General features: G+C 41.0%; 1 protein-coding gene across 1 annotated transcript in view; it reads right to left on the reverse strand.

The window, feature by feature from the left end:
* Positions 1 to 9,263: 9,263 nt before the first annotated feature.
* The window catches only part of GAN (gigaxonin), a 48,873-nt gene continuing 42,410 nt past the window's right edge, over positions 9,264 to 15,726 (reverse strand). The window contains exons 10-11 of the mRNA XM_045533282.1: positions 12,108 to 12,217; positions 9,264 to 12,020 (exon numbers count right to left, since the gene is read on the reverse strand). Of these exons, the coding sequence (XP_045389238.1) occupies positions 11,839 to 12,020; positions 12,108 to 12,217 (292 nt within the window). The 3' untranslated portion in view covers positions 9,264 to 11,838. The remainder of the gene's footprint in view (positions 12,021 to 12,107; positions 12,218 to 15,726) is intronic.

Raw genomic sequence — 15,726 nt, forward strand, 5'->3', positions numbered from 1 at the left:
GTGCGTGCTACTTAATTTAAGAAAGTTAACATACCCTTTTTGCATCAGTATTACTTGTAAACCATAAAGCAACTTTGTAAGAAAGGTTACTAATTAAAAATTACTTCTGACTGTTAAATTTCATACCAGCAAAGGAATAGAAAATTACCCCACAGAACAAATACATCTAGACCACAGGATGGGAGACGTTTCAATGAAATCAAGTTAGCACAATTTCTCTACTATCCTACTGAACTTGGGGAGTACGACTTTACAAGTTGCAGCCTTCCAGGACTTCAAATATTTTGAACTTTCTATATAACGTCTTTCATTCAGCTTACGTCTTTTCATTGTAAATCCTTGTTTTTCAGTGGTAGGACGCTGTTCAAAGATAGGATAACTTTATCACACCATACAACCTTATCTGAATACGCGCGTAAGAAGACTTTCTCAAATTGGAATTTTACTTAATAGTAAAAGCTGTGGGATTGAAATTAAAAATGACTCTGCATGTACCATGTCAAGAGAATACAGCTATGTTAACCAAACAGATGAGTTTTGGTACAGTATTTATGGAATTTTCCTTATAGTATTAAAAGCATCAAAATGACAAATCAAGAATGTGCTAAAAACTGGTTCTTGACAAGGGTGACAGTGACATATTTAAGTGTTGGTATAGCACCGGCCCAAGTCAACAGGAGCGATGCTGGCCGTTCTGCCAGACCGGGGCCCACCGTGAACAGAACAGCCCTGAAATGAGGAGGATGGGGGTGCTTTTAAGCCTGCTGCCGCCCGCCCGGGGTGTCGGAGCACTGCCGCGGCACTGGCTGCAGCGGTGCTTCAGAATTTCTGCTGCAGACATTTTTTTATGGTTGTCACAATCCAGAAATCGTGTGCTACTAAACAAAAGGAGTATCACTGTGCCTGCCACTGGTGACCTGAATGGGCGTAGGAGTAAGGAACCGAACAAAAGCCGTGCTACGAATCAGTTCAAAACGACAAGAACCCCACGGGCAGAAAAAGCCACTGATTATTTAATGAAGCAAGTTTTGCTAAATAGCCTGTGCTTTGCTCAACTAAAGGCCACCTGATGCAGTTCCCAGTACAAAACTATTTACCCCCGGGAATTCGGATTTGCTGTTTTCATGTAGAACTGGAATTTTGAGGTACCCTATAGGAAAAAGATTTTATAACCTACATAAACTAAAAGTCTGCTTCTTTATTTTTTTAAGCTGATGGCGCCCTATTGCCCCATATGCCAGATCCTACAGGATTTTTTGTTTACAAATGTAAGAGTCAAATGCAATGAGCATATGCTAGATTACTAATAATAAATTTATTTTCTGAAGTTTCTTTTGAAGGAAAAATTCTTTTTGAAAAAAACAAGGAAATGGTCTCTTATTGTAAACAAGCAGTTCTAACTTCTGACCCTATTTGCAACTTGGAGCGCAGTGTGCAAGCCGGCCCTGAACAGGACAGAAGGAAGCGACAGCCCCCGCCTGCTCTAGTGAACGCTGGCGTGGAGACGTCCTACAGTGGCCCTGCAGATGGCTCTGGGGTCCCGGCCGCACGGCTGGGTGACGGGGCGCACAGTGCCGTGCTGGGTGCTGAGGTAGTGCGTGCGGCCTGGCGCCTGCCCCCGTCCCGGCCCAGAGGGGAGCCCTGCCGGCCTCCTGTCCTAGCGACAGGTGCCTCAGGGGCCTCCTGAGCGCTGACTCGCAGGCCGGGCTCTCTCACGTGCTCGCAGGGCCTCACCAGGGCTCGGGAAGAACGCCTTCTCAACAGGCGTCGCGTGGTCTGGGGAGCCAGAACAGCTATTTCCCAACCCTCGCACTTTTTTTTTGCTATATAATTCAAGCAGTTAAAAAAACAGGCCGGGAGAGGTGTGGGATGGATGAACAGAGGGCAGGGTGGGCAATCGATCCCAAGAAAAGTGCATAAATAAGAGAACTTTTGAACACATGGCCAAATACCTTTCCTCTTGACACAAGCCCCTGAACTGGCAGAGAAAGACGTGCCAACCTTGTGAAGGGCCTATTTTCCCTATTTTCTCAGAGATTCCATTTAGTGGCATCTTGGGCAGCTGCAGTAGGACCCAGAGAGAAAAGCCAACACTAGTTCAAAGGTTATTAGGAGGCGAAGTTGAGTTTGGAAAACAGGGAGAAGACAAAGAGGCCAGCTCGGAAGACTTGGGTGGCCCCCCTGTTTACCGATCAGTTACCGTGGTGATTGGACATTGCTCCTACTTCTGGGCAGATCTTTTAGAAGGTGGGAGGTGGGGGTCAGAAAGAGCTCCTCCAGAGCTGAGGAAAACTGCAGAGGAATTTCACCCGCGAGGACAAGACAAAACCTGAGAAGAATCAGATCCTTGGAAACTCAGAGGAAGAGCCGGAGACTGTCTGCAAGGCTGCCGATCCCTTAGAGCGGGCAGGGCGCAAAACGTCAGTCCCCCAAGTCCCCAGCGCGGACCCCCCGATAGCGGCCCAGGCCAGGGGCCAGCAAGGCCCTGCTGGAAAGAACTCAATTTCCACTTAGGAGCCTTCTTAAGTCTGTAGAGGCAGTGAGGGAATTAAAACAAAAAGTAATCAAGAGCAGGAATCACTGTTCTAGTTGACAATACGGTTTTAGGACAATCTTTGGAAATGTGAGTCTTTCTGAAAGTTCTATTAGAATCGAAATGCCTAGGTGCAAATGGTGAAGCAGTCCGGGGCCACTGGCCACAGACGAGAGACTCACCTGGTGACGGGCAGAGAGGAAGGAGGAAGGAACAGGGTAAAGAAGGAACGGATTCTTCTTCTCAAAAACAAGTTAAAAATTAAAGTACATACATCATTGTTATTCCTTTTTTATTAAATGTCTTTCATAGAACCTCTGGTTTGAAAGGAGCCGGCCCCGTGGGCTGCTCAGAGCTGGGTGCTTGGTACGGCAGAAGGTACCCGCTTTATCACGAGGCACTTCTATTTGCAAGTTCTAAAAATGATCTTAAAATATTCTGTCTCTATAATTTCTGCCTATTGGCCTGAGCCAGGCTCTCCGGAGCACACACATCTACTGGGTCCTGGTGACAGTTCCACACCCACCCTGAACTGTCATCTTGTGACGGCCTCCAGGGTCACGCAGGCTGCCTGGGACTGGCAGCTCCACAGTCCCCGGTGGCCAGTCCACGCCAGCACACGGGACACGGAAGAACAGGGCCTTTCTAGACACCAGTCCCACACTCGGACACAGCTAGTTTTTTAAACAGCTGGTTTATGCTCAAGTTTCCAATAACCCACCCCTACCACCTTGTTCTTTCATGTCTTTTTTGAACCTAAGTATAAGACTTTATATTTGGCCATTAGACTGTGAAGAGCACTGTAGACCCTATCAGCCAACACGTAACCCCGCCCCGCACATTTCTGGGCCTTCTGTGTTTTCACAAGTCACTAGTAAGTGTTCAACACGATGCTGCTAGAGTAGCTCACTCCACTCTTGCCAACACGATCTGGGTATTCAACCTGTTTCTCAGTCCTTTGTTAAAGGACTAGTTCCACTTCCTTTTCTTATTCACAAAGACATCAAGAATGACTTTTACCAAATGTCTTAATGAAATCAAGACAAGCTGGGCATGTCACATACTGCTACCTCCACCAGTCTTGTAATCTGAACTGGAAAGGAAGTGATATCATAGAAGGATTAAATAGTTCACTTTTTGTATCACTTTGTTAAGTAACCTTCTTTATTTGAAGGTGCAAAAGTCCTTTACACACACACACACACACACACACACACACACACTCTCTCTTGAGTACTTGTAACACAAATTTGTTTGTTTGTTTTTAAGTTTCATATAACATCCAAGTTAAGAAAGCATAGTTTAGGTCTACCGATGTCAAATAGAGACCTGGAAAATAATCTAGTTTATTTGACCTATATAGACTACTACCTTTGCTATTTTAGCAAAACAAAAGAAAAATTCAACTTTGGTAAAGTATTTAAAGTATTACTAGAGAAGTTCACTGGGCAAATTCTGAACAGAGTTATTTATAACAACTCTAAATATTCTAACACATCTTTTGGGATGTTTCAGCTATCTAGAATTATCTTGAATCCAGAAAGCAAATAATTTCATGAACACAGCACTTGCGCATCGTATGGCGGCAGACACAAGAATGGAGAGTGCCGAAGGCCAGGGACACTCAGCAGGCAGCCCCACCCACCACGGTGCCTCCAGGCCCCTCCCGTGTTGACGGCTGACATAACCAATGGAGGCAGTGACAGCCACCACCGTGTGCAAGGCACCATCCCAAGTTTTTACAGCCATCACTCCAGTTAGTCCTCACAACCACCTTAGAGGTGAACCTCCTCTGAGATCCTACCTCTTCATGTAAGAAACAGCCTTGGGGCTAGGGAGCTCCCCAAGGTCACAGAGCACTAAGTGGCAGAATCTTCAACCCCAGATTCACCTGACACCAAAGCTTGTGTTCTCAACCACTGGGTTTGCTCAGGAAAGTATACAAAATATTTACAGATGATTTCCTCAATATAAATAAGAGAATTTGGGGCTTAAGTTAAAGGGGTAAGTCTTAGTTCTCATGGAAACCACTTCCAGGAACTGTCTCGTACCTGCTGCATCTGCGAGGTGCTCATATATTGTCACTGGAGGAGAGAGAGGCTTTGCCATTCTACTGTCAGGAGCAAGCCCTTTATTCTGAAAAGCACAAGCATAAAAATTAAATCTTACTCACAGATAACGACAGGACAGTTAAGCTTTAGTTTGTACCTGGTGCTTCAGCTATACCGAGCATGCGAGGCTTTTTAGGAAGCATCACTGAAGTCCTCCATTTAAGTGGGCCATGTCCAGCTGTCGCCTGAAACTGGGTCATTCTCACAACAACAACTCCTGGAAGGGACGGTCTCGCCTGCAATCGACAGGCCTTCTCAGCCCCTTCCTCCTGACCCAGTGACCAGCTAAGTGGACAGAGCCGGGGAGGGTGGGGTCCGTCGCGTGGGGTGGAGACAGCAAACACAGAGGAAGTCGAGGGCAGAGCCACTGACACGTGGACGAGTCAGATCACCCGTGACGTTCACGCGGCTCTACGTGCGTAGCGCGGCCAACCTCGACTCCACACTCAGGGAACACTTTCAGTGTCTGGTCCTAATAACCCCGGTTACCAGAACCAAACAGGAACCTAGTAACGAGATTTTCACCAAAATGAAAGATTCTTAGGAAACAATAGCACCTCATAGAAAATGAAAAAATAGTAGTCTGAAGCATCTAAATTCCAAATACTGAGCCAAATTACAGATAGACACATTTTCCTGTCTGATCTAACGAGGATGGAGATCAAGCCCTCTATTTTACACAGCAGTGGTGTTTAAATACGCTACTTTCCTGCCTCACGAAAACATAGCCTTTTAAAGACGCTTTAAAGTTCAAGTTGAGTTTCAAGTAATCACTTTGCAGCAGCTCTAGGAGAATTATTGTTCCTCCTGATTAAAAGTGCCTATTTTTAAAAAAGTAGTAAAATGGAAAATAGGCCTTAGAGAATTGTATTCCTCAAGGCTGCTACCGCTTGCTTCCAGGCTTTTGTTAAAGAACAGAATGTGTTGAATTCTTCTAGATTGGCAGGGGATCAAGCACAACAACACATAATGAGGTAGCTGAGAACAGAGTTTTTCCTATAAACACAAAGAACAAGGGAATAAATGTATGTAATTCTCATCCAATTAAACAGGAAACATGATAAAGCAAGTTACTATAGTCGGATTTAAACCAAGTTCACTGGTAGGTATAACTTGAAGAAATTTAACCCAAGGTTCTAAGGTATACCTTATTTGTAACTGATAAGTAAAAATACAAATAAGATACCCAAACCTACTATTTGCACTGAAATGCTAAAAATAAGGTTGTAATAAATATAATTCACCAATCAGAAGAAAGATGAATCTACATTTACTTGGGACTTGAATTATTTGAAATGGCCATTTATTTATATGGATCCTATTAACTGGATAATTGTTTTCCACTTCATCTTAGGCAGTGTGTCCCCAGCCTCTGTGGGCTGTCATTGTCTTACTACTCATAGCTTCTCTAATTCAAATCACAGTGATTTAAGAATTGACAGTTCACAGTTTGCTTCTGATGTTTGAGAGTTGGGAGCTCAACAACTCTGCTGAGCCATGAGGACTTCAACACCAAAATTCATAACTGGGCCAAATTTCAGTTGAGTGGCATCTGAAAAAGATTACTTCTTATCTCAAATAGAAAAGAGAGGGCAACAGACATTTCTGACTGAACAATTATACAATATAGTTTTATTTATTAGATATTTGATTTCATGAGAAAGGCAAGGAGTTTAAAAATCCAGTCACTTAGAGAACTTCATTGATGAAACTGAAAAAGAACAAACTTTCCTAAACGGTATGCACTGGACCAAAGAATTTGGAAGTATGATTGAACTCCTCGTATGTCATATTATTGGAACTATTATAATGAGACATTGCTGAGATACGTTTAAAATTGAAATAACAGAAGTACTTCTGAAAAAAAAACAAAACCTTCAAAAGTTTTACCAGCTGACTTCAAAAAATACAAACAAGTCTACGTTCCATATATTGAAACTTAACTGCCAGCAGGTGTGAGACACTCAACCCAAGTTCATGTTCTTCTCAAATATGGGCAAATGGGGCATTTCTTATCCTTACATCATCAATTTCTATAATTTCTAAATCAGCTGTAAAGAATACTTCAGAGATTATTAAAAAGGTAACAAAATACTTCCCCCAACATTCTAAGACATAGTTTCTTTTCCCTTACTAATTATATGCGGTAAGAGAAGGAAGTATAAATGAAGCTTCGGCTCTTTGAAAGTAAAAACAGCTTCTCTTTCAAACAAAAACTATTATTTCTATTCTTAGGACCTTAGTAAATTCTTACATTTCCTATAGCTAACTAACAAAGAAAACCAAATATTTTTCAGCTTATATCTGTGCAACTTGCAAAGGATATGTTTATGTTTGGGAATTTAAATTGTACCACAAATGATTATTTTATGATTAAAAATCCTTGCATGCCTAGAAAAATCAAGTTATAGTCTAATACAGGGGTCCCCAACCTATGGTGAGCTGTAGAATTATTTCATTATATATTACAATGTAATATAATAATAATAGAAATAAAGTGCACAATATATATAATGCGCTTGAATCATCCTGAAACCACCCCCAGCCGCCATCCGTGGAAAATTGTCTTGCATGAAAACGGTCCCTGGTGCCAAAAAGGCTGGGGACCGCTGGTCTGGTAGGCTGACTGGTGAATGGATAAACCAGAGCCCTGGCTTCTGCTCTTGGCCCCTACTCACTTCTAAAGAGAGAAAGGCAGCCGCATCTACCAGGCCTCAAAGACGGCTCTCTACCATGGGGAGAGTACCTCGCCTGTCTCAGAGATGTGCAGATCAAAGCAGTATGTCCTGCAGAAGATTCTGAGCCCCCTGTGAAAAGCAATAAATAAAACCTAACGTTAAACATGATAAACACTATTAGGTATGCTGAGTGTAGGGTCTCAAAGATCCTACAGAACATATGCAGACCACAGCATTGTGCATTGTATATATCAGGCACTTTGCATTTTTTCATTCTATATTAGTTTCCCACTCCACACAGGAGGCCAGCCCACCTGTGCACAAAGCTGCTCATTTAAAATCCAGCAAAATCAGTCACTCATGGAGAGCACTTTTCAATCCAGTGACAACAACAGTTTGATCACAAGGAAACTATATCCACTCGTCAGATGTTTATTGACCACCTACCGTGTGCAAGCAATGAGACTGGCAGATGATGAAGACAGGGCCCTTGCCTGTCCCATGACGAGTTTACAGTCTCGAGAGGGAAGGCGGTGTGACATCTGCCTCACTGTTAAGTTCCCGGAACTGCAAGCTCAGTTCCCGGTAGGTGGTCAATAAACCACGGTGGTGGCCCCATGGTGGCCCTGACTCCATCTCTTCTTACAGGAGTGTTTTTCAGGGGGTTCTAGCACCTGCAAGCTGATATAGTGAAAGCGCCACCTCACTCTTTCCCCAAATAATCAAATGTCTTCACCTGACCACAGGAGGCCTCTTTAATCAAGAAAGCCAACATTCCGGAAGGTAATACTATGGTGTTTTTAGCACTCCTTGGAAAACGTTTGGGAATTCCTTGGTTGGTACACTGAAGGTACCAAATGGAACCCTAATGTACCAAGGTAGCTAAGCTACTTCTCCAGAAACCTAACTTACTACCCATGAGTAACTCAGGGGCCACAGCAGGGGCAGTCCTCTGTGCACCATGTCAATACAAAGAATGCATTTCCTATACATTGCCTAGGGACCCCCCCACTTATAAATTATAAAAATGACACTTCTAAACCATCAATGAAGAAAGTATCATCATTAAAGTGGTAGTGCAATATAACAGAACACTTCATTACAAACAATATACCTCTGACATACCACCAAATATTCTTTTTTGGTTGTTACACAGTTTGAAAAAAGCCTACCCATTAGCTATCACCTCCTCACAGCAATGAAATACTAAGCTAAACAATGAATTCAGAAGTTTCTTAGGCCAAATCTTTACAGTATACCAGCTATGAGTTGGTAAACACTGTTTTTAATCCTGCTCAAGAGGAGAAATGCAAATACCAAGTAAAACTTATTATAAACTACAAATATTTCAATATTTACACTCAATATGAGTTTAACACAGTAGTATAAACGGAAGGTCAACAGGCTCAAGAATTTATCTGAAGCACCAGGAGACAGTAATACATGTAGTTTGGAACTACACCCCAGAACGTAAACATATGTAAATACATTCATGTCACACGGCACCACACACACACACACACACACACACACACACACACACACACACACACTTGTGCATGCACGCGCTCACTCATCTCTCATACTTTCCCTTCTCACGGGATATGAGCACTATCAAAAACAAAAAAGCCCACTTCATTTTAAATTAAATGCTTAGATCTCTGAAAAGTCTCTATTTTGGATGTGTTAAACAAAGAAACAAACAAACAAACCTGTTTTAGACTGTAGCCTAGGGGAGATCCTTTAAATATTCACTTATTCTAACCTGAGACAACTTTCCTTCTGAAAATAAATTGCACTTCCCCCACAGATATTTGCATTTAAAATTTTTAAGACCTATCCTGAGCCACCAACTCAACATACACCTGGTAAAAAGTGCCTTATGGAGAAAGAAGTATCAAAAATTTATCAGGAAATATGTTTCAAGGCTTAAGTGGAATGTTAAAACACAAACCTGCATGAGATGAGCTAAAATTTATTTTGCAATACTGAAATAACTGTAATTTATTTTAAAAGTCATGATTAATTTTGGAACATAATAAAATTAAATACACCCCTATGCTTCGACACAGTATTTTTATATTTATATACAGTAAAATAACAGTTTGGCACTTAGCAGCTTTTGTTGGTTATTGCATCCCATATTATGTGGCAAATTTATTTTATAAAACATTATCTAATTTCTGTAGCTACAGTGTCAATGAACTGAATTAAAAAAAAACTTTATAAAATGAATTGACCGAGTCATGCAGGTACTGATAATATTTTAATAGGAACCCATTCACTCCCAAATAATGAACTGTCTCCTTGGAGAGGTCTGGCGTAAACTGGAAAAAATTTTAAATGTCATAAATTAAAAAAAGGAGAATTGCTGACTCTCATGGCTTTAACGGGATGTCAGTTACGACTTTACTGGTCCCCAGCTGCAGCTGCTGAATGCCGACCTCCTGCTCTGTACAGGGTATTTCACCAAAGCAAAGTGACTCTTTCCGTAATTTGTTTCCTATAGAACTAATACCTAGATGTAAAAAGAAAAACCTTTCTTTCTTTGCAGAGGCCACATAGCTTGCTTTGATTCAAAGATGTCCAAAGGATCCCTGTGAAAATGTACACCCAGCGGCTGACTGGCACGCAAGAAATCCTAAGCTGAACTCTGATTGATGTACCAACTCTGACTGGGTTACACCCCCTGTGTGGCACATCTGGCCCCCTGCCTCTGGTATATAAGCTAAAAGCCTTAATCCTTGTCTTACCGAGTATTTTTTGGCCACTGTGAAGAGTTAAGGTAGCACACACAATGTTCTTTAGAACCCCCAGCCTCTTGTAGCAACGTTTGTGGCACTGTGCTGACTTCCAGAGGTGTAAGAAAGAAACTGCAGACAGCTCACCCTTTTTTTACGTCCACAGGTGGGAGAACATAAGCGATGTTTCCTATGCATGTTAACAGCACACTAACATTCCATATAGAAAATTTCTAGAAGAAATTCCTGTTCTCAAATTTACAACTGAAGGATACATTTATACATGTATTAATCATTAAGACAAATGCTGCTTCTCATAGCCATATTCTAAGAGGAAAAAAAAAAAGCTGTAGAAAACAATTAAAAATGAAGTACTCTATGTTAAATTAGAAATTTGATAGTGCATAAAATTCAAATTACGAAGTAATCAAGCATTTTGAAGTCCCCGGTTTTGCACTATGGTGGTGTAATTTGAGTGGAAAACAAAATATCTTACAAGATAAGTCCCATTAATGAAAGATGTTTTTTCTCCCATTGAGAAGTAGGGCAGAGTGAGTTGAGGTGGGAGTGAGAGAGGAAAGGAAGGACAGAGGAAAAGACTGATTTGCTCTACTATGAACAGAATAAAATTAAGTTGAGGTAGTTTATTCTACCAGCCAAACTTCACTCATAATTTGTCTAAAACTTGCTAGCGAACGGCACTGGGAAAATTCTATTACAAAAACTAGATTCTTAACACAGACTCTCGTTCTAAGACAAGTTTTCAGATTCTAAACAGTAGTAAACAAGACTTTGTGTGCTTTCAGACAGATTATATCAAAAAGTTTTTGATCCCTATATATTTTCTCTGGACAGTTTGTTTGTTTGTTTTTTTAAGCCATAGCAGACCTTTATTATTCGTCTGACTCAGGTCTTTCTTTTATAAAATCTCCTACTCACTAATATCCTCATACTTATAAAATGGTTCTGATCCACTGAAAAGGAAGAATGGCACTGCACGAGATCCTTCACAACTCCAAAAGTATTACCCCAGAAATGACGGCATGACGTGTCATTATCTAAATCAACACAGAGGTTGGCAACTTCCTTTAAGTTCATATGAGGGCTGCAACCTGACTCATCAATTGACTGAAACTTTACATTACTAAGATAGAATGTTATAAAAGAGAAATTTTATCTTCAGTTCATCATAATATGGTTTTAAAAACATTCTTAGGACAGAGTATTAGTAATAAATGGAGACTAACTGGCGTATAGTCCAATCTAACATTTTAGGCACAAACCTTAATTTGTCGGGCAGGGTTAAGTATGATATATCCTTCCAAGTGCAGTAGAAAAGCAATCTTGGCATGTTTGGATATGTTGATTTGCATATATGGATTTTTTTGTTTGTTTACCAAAGCCACATATTTGAAAACAGCAGTCAGTCAGATGTGAGTTCCCCTCAGGGAAAATGCACCTTAGTATTTTAACTTCAATATTTTACATGACACCAGTTCCCACTCCCTTTTCCTGTTGATACTTACTAGCCTCCACTGTGTACAGACATTATCTAACTGGAGGAGCTGATTCCTCCCAGGTAGTTTTGCAATAGTTACGTGTTCTCCCAAAGAAGAGCTGAAGCTCAAGCTTGTAAGCATAATAAAACCACCAGAGAGTTACCATTCCAAAGCCCAGCACACAGCAAGTGTCAGCGGCCATCTCTGTCCTCCCTTATGTAAAGCCATGTTATGGTGCTCCTGGGTCAGTATCTTGCTCTCTGCTCTGCTTCCTCTTCAAGGCGAATGAACACGAATACGGAATAAGCCTTGCTGAAGCTGCAGGCGGAAAAGCTTGCAATTTGCAATACGTAAGGCTGCACACCCTGTGCGGCGAAGGTCAGATGGAAGGAGTGGTTTGGTGTGGTGCCAGGTTCCTGTGCTTCTTTTAAACTCACGCACGTAGTCGTAATTGGTACCTAAACCACGAAAATAAGCAAAGGTGATACAGTGTGCCTCCAAATCACAAGCAAACAGTTCCAACAAAATCACCCTAACACTCTTACCTGTATCGAGATCTCCAATAACATAAATACTGGCTCCTATAGGTACAGCTCCATAAACAAAAGAAGAACTGGCGGGGATGCACAAATTCTGGTCATTAAGATAGATCCACCTGGAAACGAAGACAATGGACAGAATTAAGGAAATCAAAAGGATGACGACAACATCTAGGGAGACCGAGACAACAATTGGTGAGTCATCCATAGTCCTAGGCACCGTGCCAGTTGCGACCCCCACATTCCACTGCCAGGTAACCACTGCTGTGCTCCCTGTCACTATGGGTATCAGTTTTGTCTGTGCTAGAATGAAACCAATATTGAATCCTAAGGAGTATGTACTTTCCAATCTGCTTCTTTTGCTCAGTGCAAGGTTTCTGCGATTTATCCGTAATGTTGCTTCCATTAGTCACTCGCCTTCTTTTTATCTCTAAGTAGTATTCCATTATATGGATGTGCAAGAATTTGTTACTCATTCACCTATTGGTGTTCATCTGGGTAGCTTCCAGTTCCGGGCTATAGTGAATAAAGCTCTTGTGAACATTACAGAGCAAGTCTTTCCTGTGGACTTATGTCATGGAATTGCTCGGTTATAATGGTAAGGGTATATTCCACTTGGTAAGAAAATGCCCCATTGCTTTCCAAAGTGTTGTGCCATTTTGCATTCCAATTAGCAACGTAGGAGAATTACAATTGCTCAGAATTATTGTCAGCTCTTGGTATTGTCAGTCTTTTTCATTTTAGCCATTTTAATGGTGTGAACTTCCCTGAGAGCTAATGATGTTGAGCATCTTTGCATGTGCTCACGGGCTGTTTTATGTATTTTCTTTTGTGAAATGTCTGTTCAAAGGTTTGCTCATTTTAAAAATTCAGTCTCCTTTCTTATTATTGAATTGCAAGATTCTTTATATTTTTGTGGATACAGGTCCTTTGTTAGATACATGTTATGAACATTTTTTCCAGCATAAAGGTTGCCTTTTCATTTTCTTAACAGAATCTTTTGAAGAAAATGTTTTAATTTTGATGAATTCCAATATATCCTTTTTTTTTTTAAAGTCATGATTTCTGTGTTCTTCTAGGAAATCTTTGCCTATCCCAGCATTACAAAGATGTTTCTCCTGTGCTCTCTTCTGGAAATTTTATGGTTTTAGGTTTTACATTTATGTCTATGATACATTTCCAGTTAATTTTTTGCATGCTATGAGTCACAGTTTGCTTTCTTCCATACAGATAGCTAGCTGTTCCAGCACCATTTGCTGAAGGCTCTTCTTCCCTACTAAATTGCCTTGGCACCTTCATTGAAAATCAATTTAATAACCATTAAAAGGATCCAGGACTCCATGAAGAAGTGGTTGATTCCAAGGCTGAGGCAGAGAAAATACAAGATGAACCTGGGGCATCTCATGGTGCCAGACAGGAAGTGCTTAAAGAAGGACAGGGGCGTGTCAAAAGGCCACAGGAGCCGATATGAAGCAGCTCCCACTGGCTGAGGCTGGAACAATGTGAGCAAGGAAATAAATAATGACAGTACTGGATTTATAACTCAGAGAATAAAATAAATATGAATACATACTACTATAAATAATTTTAAAACATTTAACAACAGGGAGAAGGGACAGGTTTCCTTTACAGAAGAATTCTAATAAATAAGCATAGAAGGAACGAGGGAAACAGAAATCACCATTAGGCAAATGCCATAGTAACAACTACTGCGGGCTAGATCTACTGATGGATAATAAAATTAGTGGGCAAAAGTTTAGAAAGAAACAAGTTTTGCATATTTTCAAATTATCTTCTCCAAGATATGTACTAATTACAATGGGAAAAAGAGTAAGTAACTTTCCAGTGGAGAAACCCAACAGACACCACCTTAACCAAGTAATCAAGGTTAACATCACCAGCAACAAAGCGTATCGACGTGTTCTTCCTGATATGATGTGGGGAAGGCTGTAATATGACTACTGGGGTATTGCCAAGATGCACAACCTCAGTCTAATCACAAGAGATCATTAGATAAATCCAAATTAAGAGATGTTCTACAAAAAACAAAAAACAACAAGAAAAAACCTGACCAATAATCTTCAAGAGTATCAAGGCCATGAAAGACAAGGAAGGAATGAAGAATCGTCACAGATTAAAGGAGACTAAGGAAACACAACTAAATGCAAAGTAGGATCCTGGACTGCATCTGTGAACAGAAAAAAAGATGTGAGCGGAAAAGCTGACAAAACTCCAATAAATATGTAGTTTACTTAACAATATTGGACAACAAATATTCTGGTTTTGATGTTTTATACTATGGTTATGTAAGATGTTAATATTAGGAGAAGTTGAGTGAATGGCTTGTGGAAATGGGAACTTTTTGACTATTTTTGCAACTTTTCTACAAGTCTAAAATTACTCCAAAGTAAATGTTTTTTTCTCCTCCCTCCCTTCATAAATCTAAGCTGGGCACGGTAGCTCACACCTGTAATCTCAGCTCTTTGGGAGGCCAAGGCAAAAGGACTGCTTGAGCCAGGAGTTTGAGACCAGCCTGGGCAACACAGTGAGACCCTGTCTCTTAAAAAAAAAATTGGCCAGTTGTGGTGGCGAATGCCTGTAGTCCTAGCTGCTCGGGAGGCTGAGCCAGGAAGATCACCTGAGTGTGGGAGTCAGAGTTGCAGTGACTACACTCCAGTCTGGGTGACAGAGAAAGACCCTGTCTCACCAAAAAAAAAAAAAAAAAAAAAAAAGTAAATCTAGATCCTGCTATGTAATGTTCACTCAGGGTAATGTGAAAAAACAACTTCCTGCTAATAGCTAACAGGTAAAGCCAGGTCACAGCAGATTTCAGCAGGAGTTTGGGAATGTATCTAAATAGCCTTATAAGCTACTAATGTCCAGGCTTGCACCCATTATTGGAACACACAGATGTACAGACATTGTTTCATTATCCCTAACTATGCAAGAAGCAGCCAAAAGGCCAGTAGCTCAGGTTTAGGGCATCTCAATGTTACATATATATGTAAAAAAGAATACCACCTTTATTTTAATGAATACTCTTCCCAGACTGTTAAAGTAGTAAGTAGCTTCATATTTTGAATTCTAAGTAAGACACATGGAAGCAAAATGATTTGTCCAACATCGTATAACAACTCAGAAACAAAGCTAAGCTACCATATTTCTAAATACATTCATCTAACGCTCGATTCATTTAATGTCTGAATGTTGACTGGTATAAGGTAGTGTGCTGGGACTGGGAATACAGATTTTGGCCCCTGCCTCCAAAATGCCCCCAAGAAAAAGGAAAAGGGAAAAGTCTATAAGAGCTTGCATTGAAAGTGAAAACGAGGCCGGGTTGCGGTGGCTCACGCCTGTAATCCTAGCACTCTGGGAGGCCGAGGCGGGAGGATTGTTTGAGCTCAGGAGTTCGAGACCAGCCTGAGCAAGAGCGAGACCCCCGTCTCTACTAAAAAAAAAAAAAAAAAAATAGAAAGAAAGAAATTAGCTGCAAAACTAAAAATATATAGAAAAAATTAGCCCGGCATGGTGGCACATGCCTGTAGTCCCAGCTACTCGGGAGGCTGAGTCAGGAGGATTACCTGAGCCCAGGAGTTTGAGGTTGCTGTGAGCTAGGCTGATGCCA

Source organism: Lemur catta, chromosome 20 (genome assembly GCF_020740605.2).
Source record: "Lemur catta isolate mLemCat1 chromosome 20, mLemCat1.pri, whole genome shotgun sequence".
Classification (NCBI taxonomy): Eukaryota; Metazoa; Chordata; class Mammalia; order Primates; family Lemuridae; genus Lemur; species Lemur catta.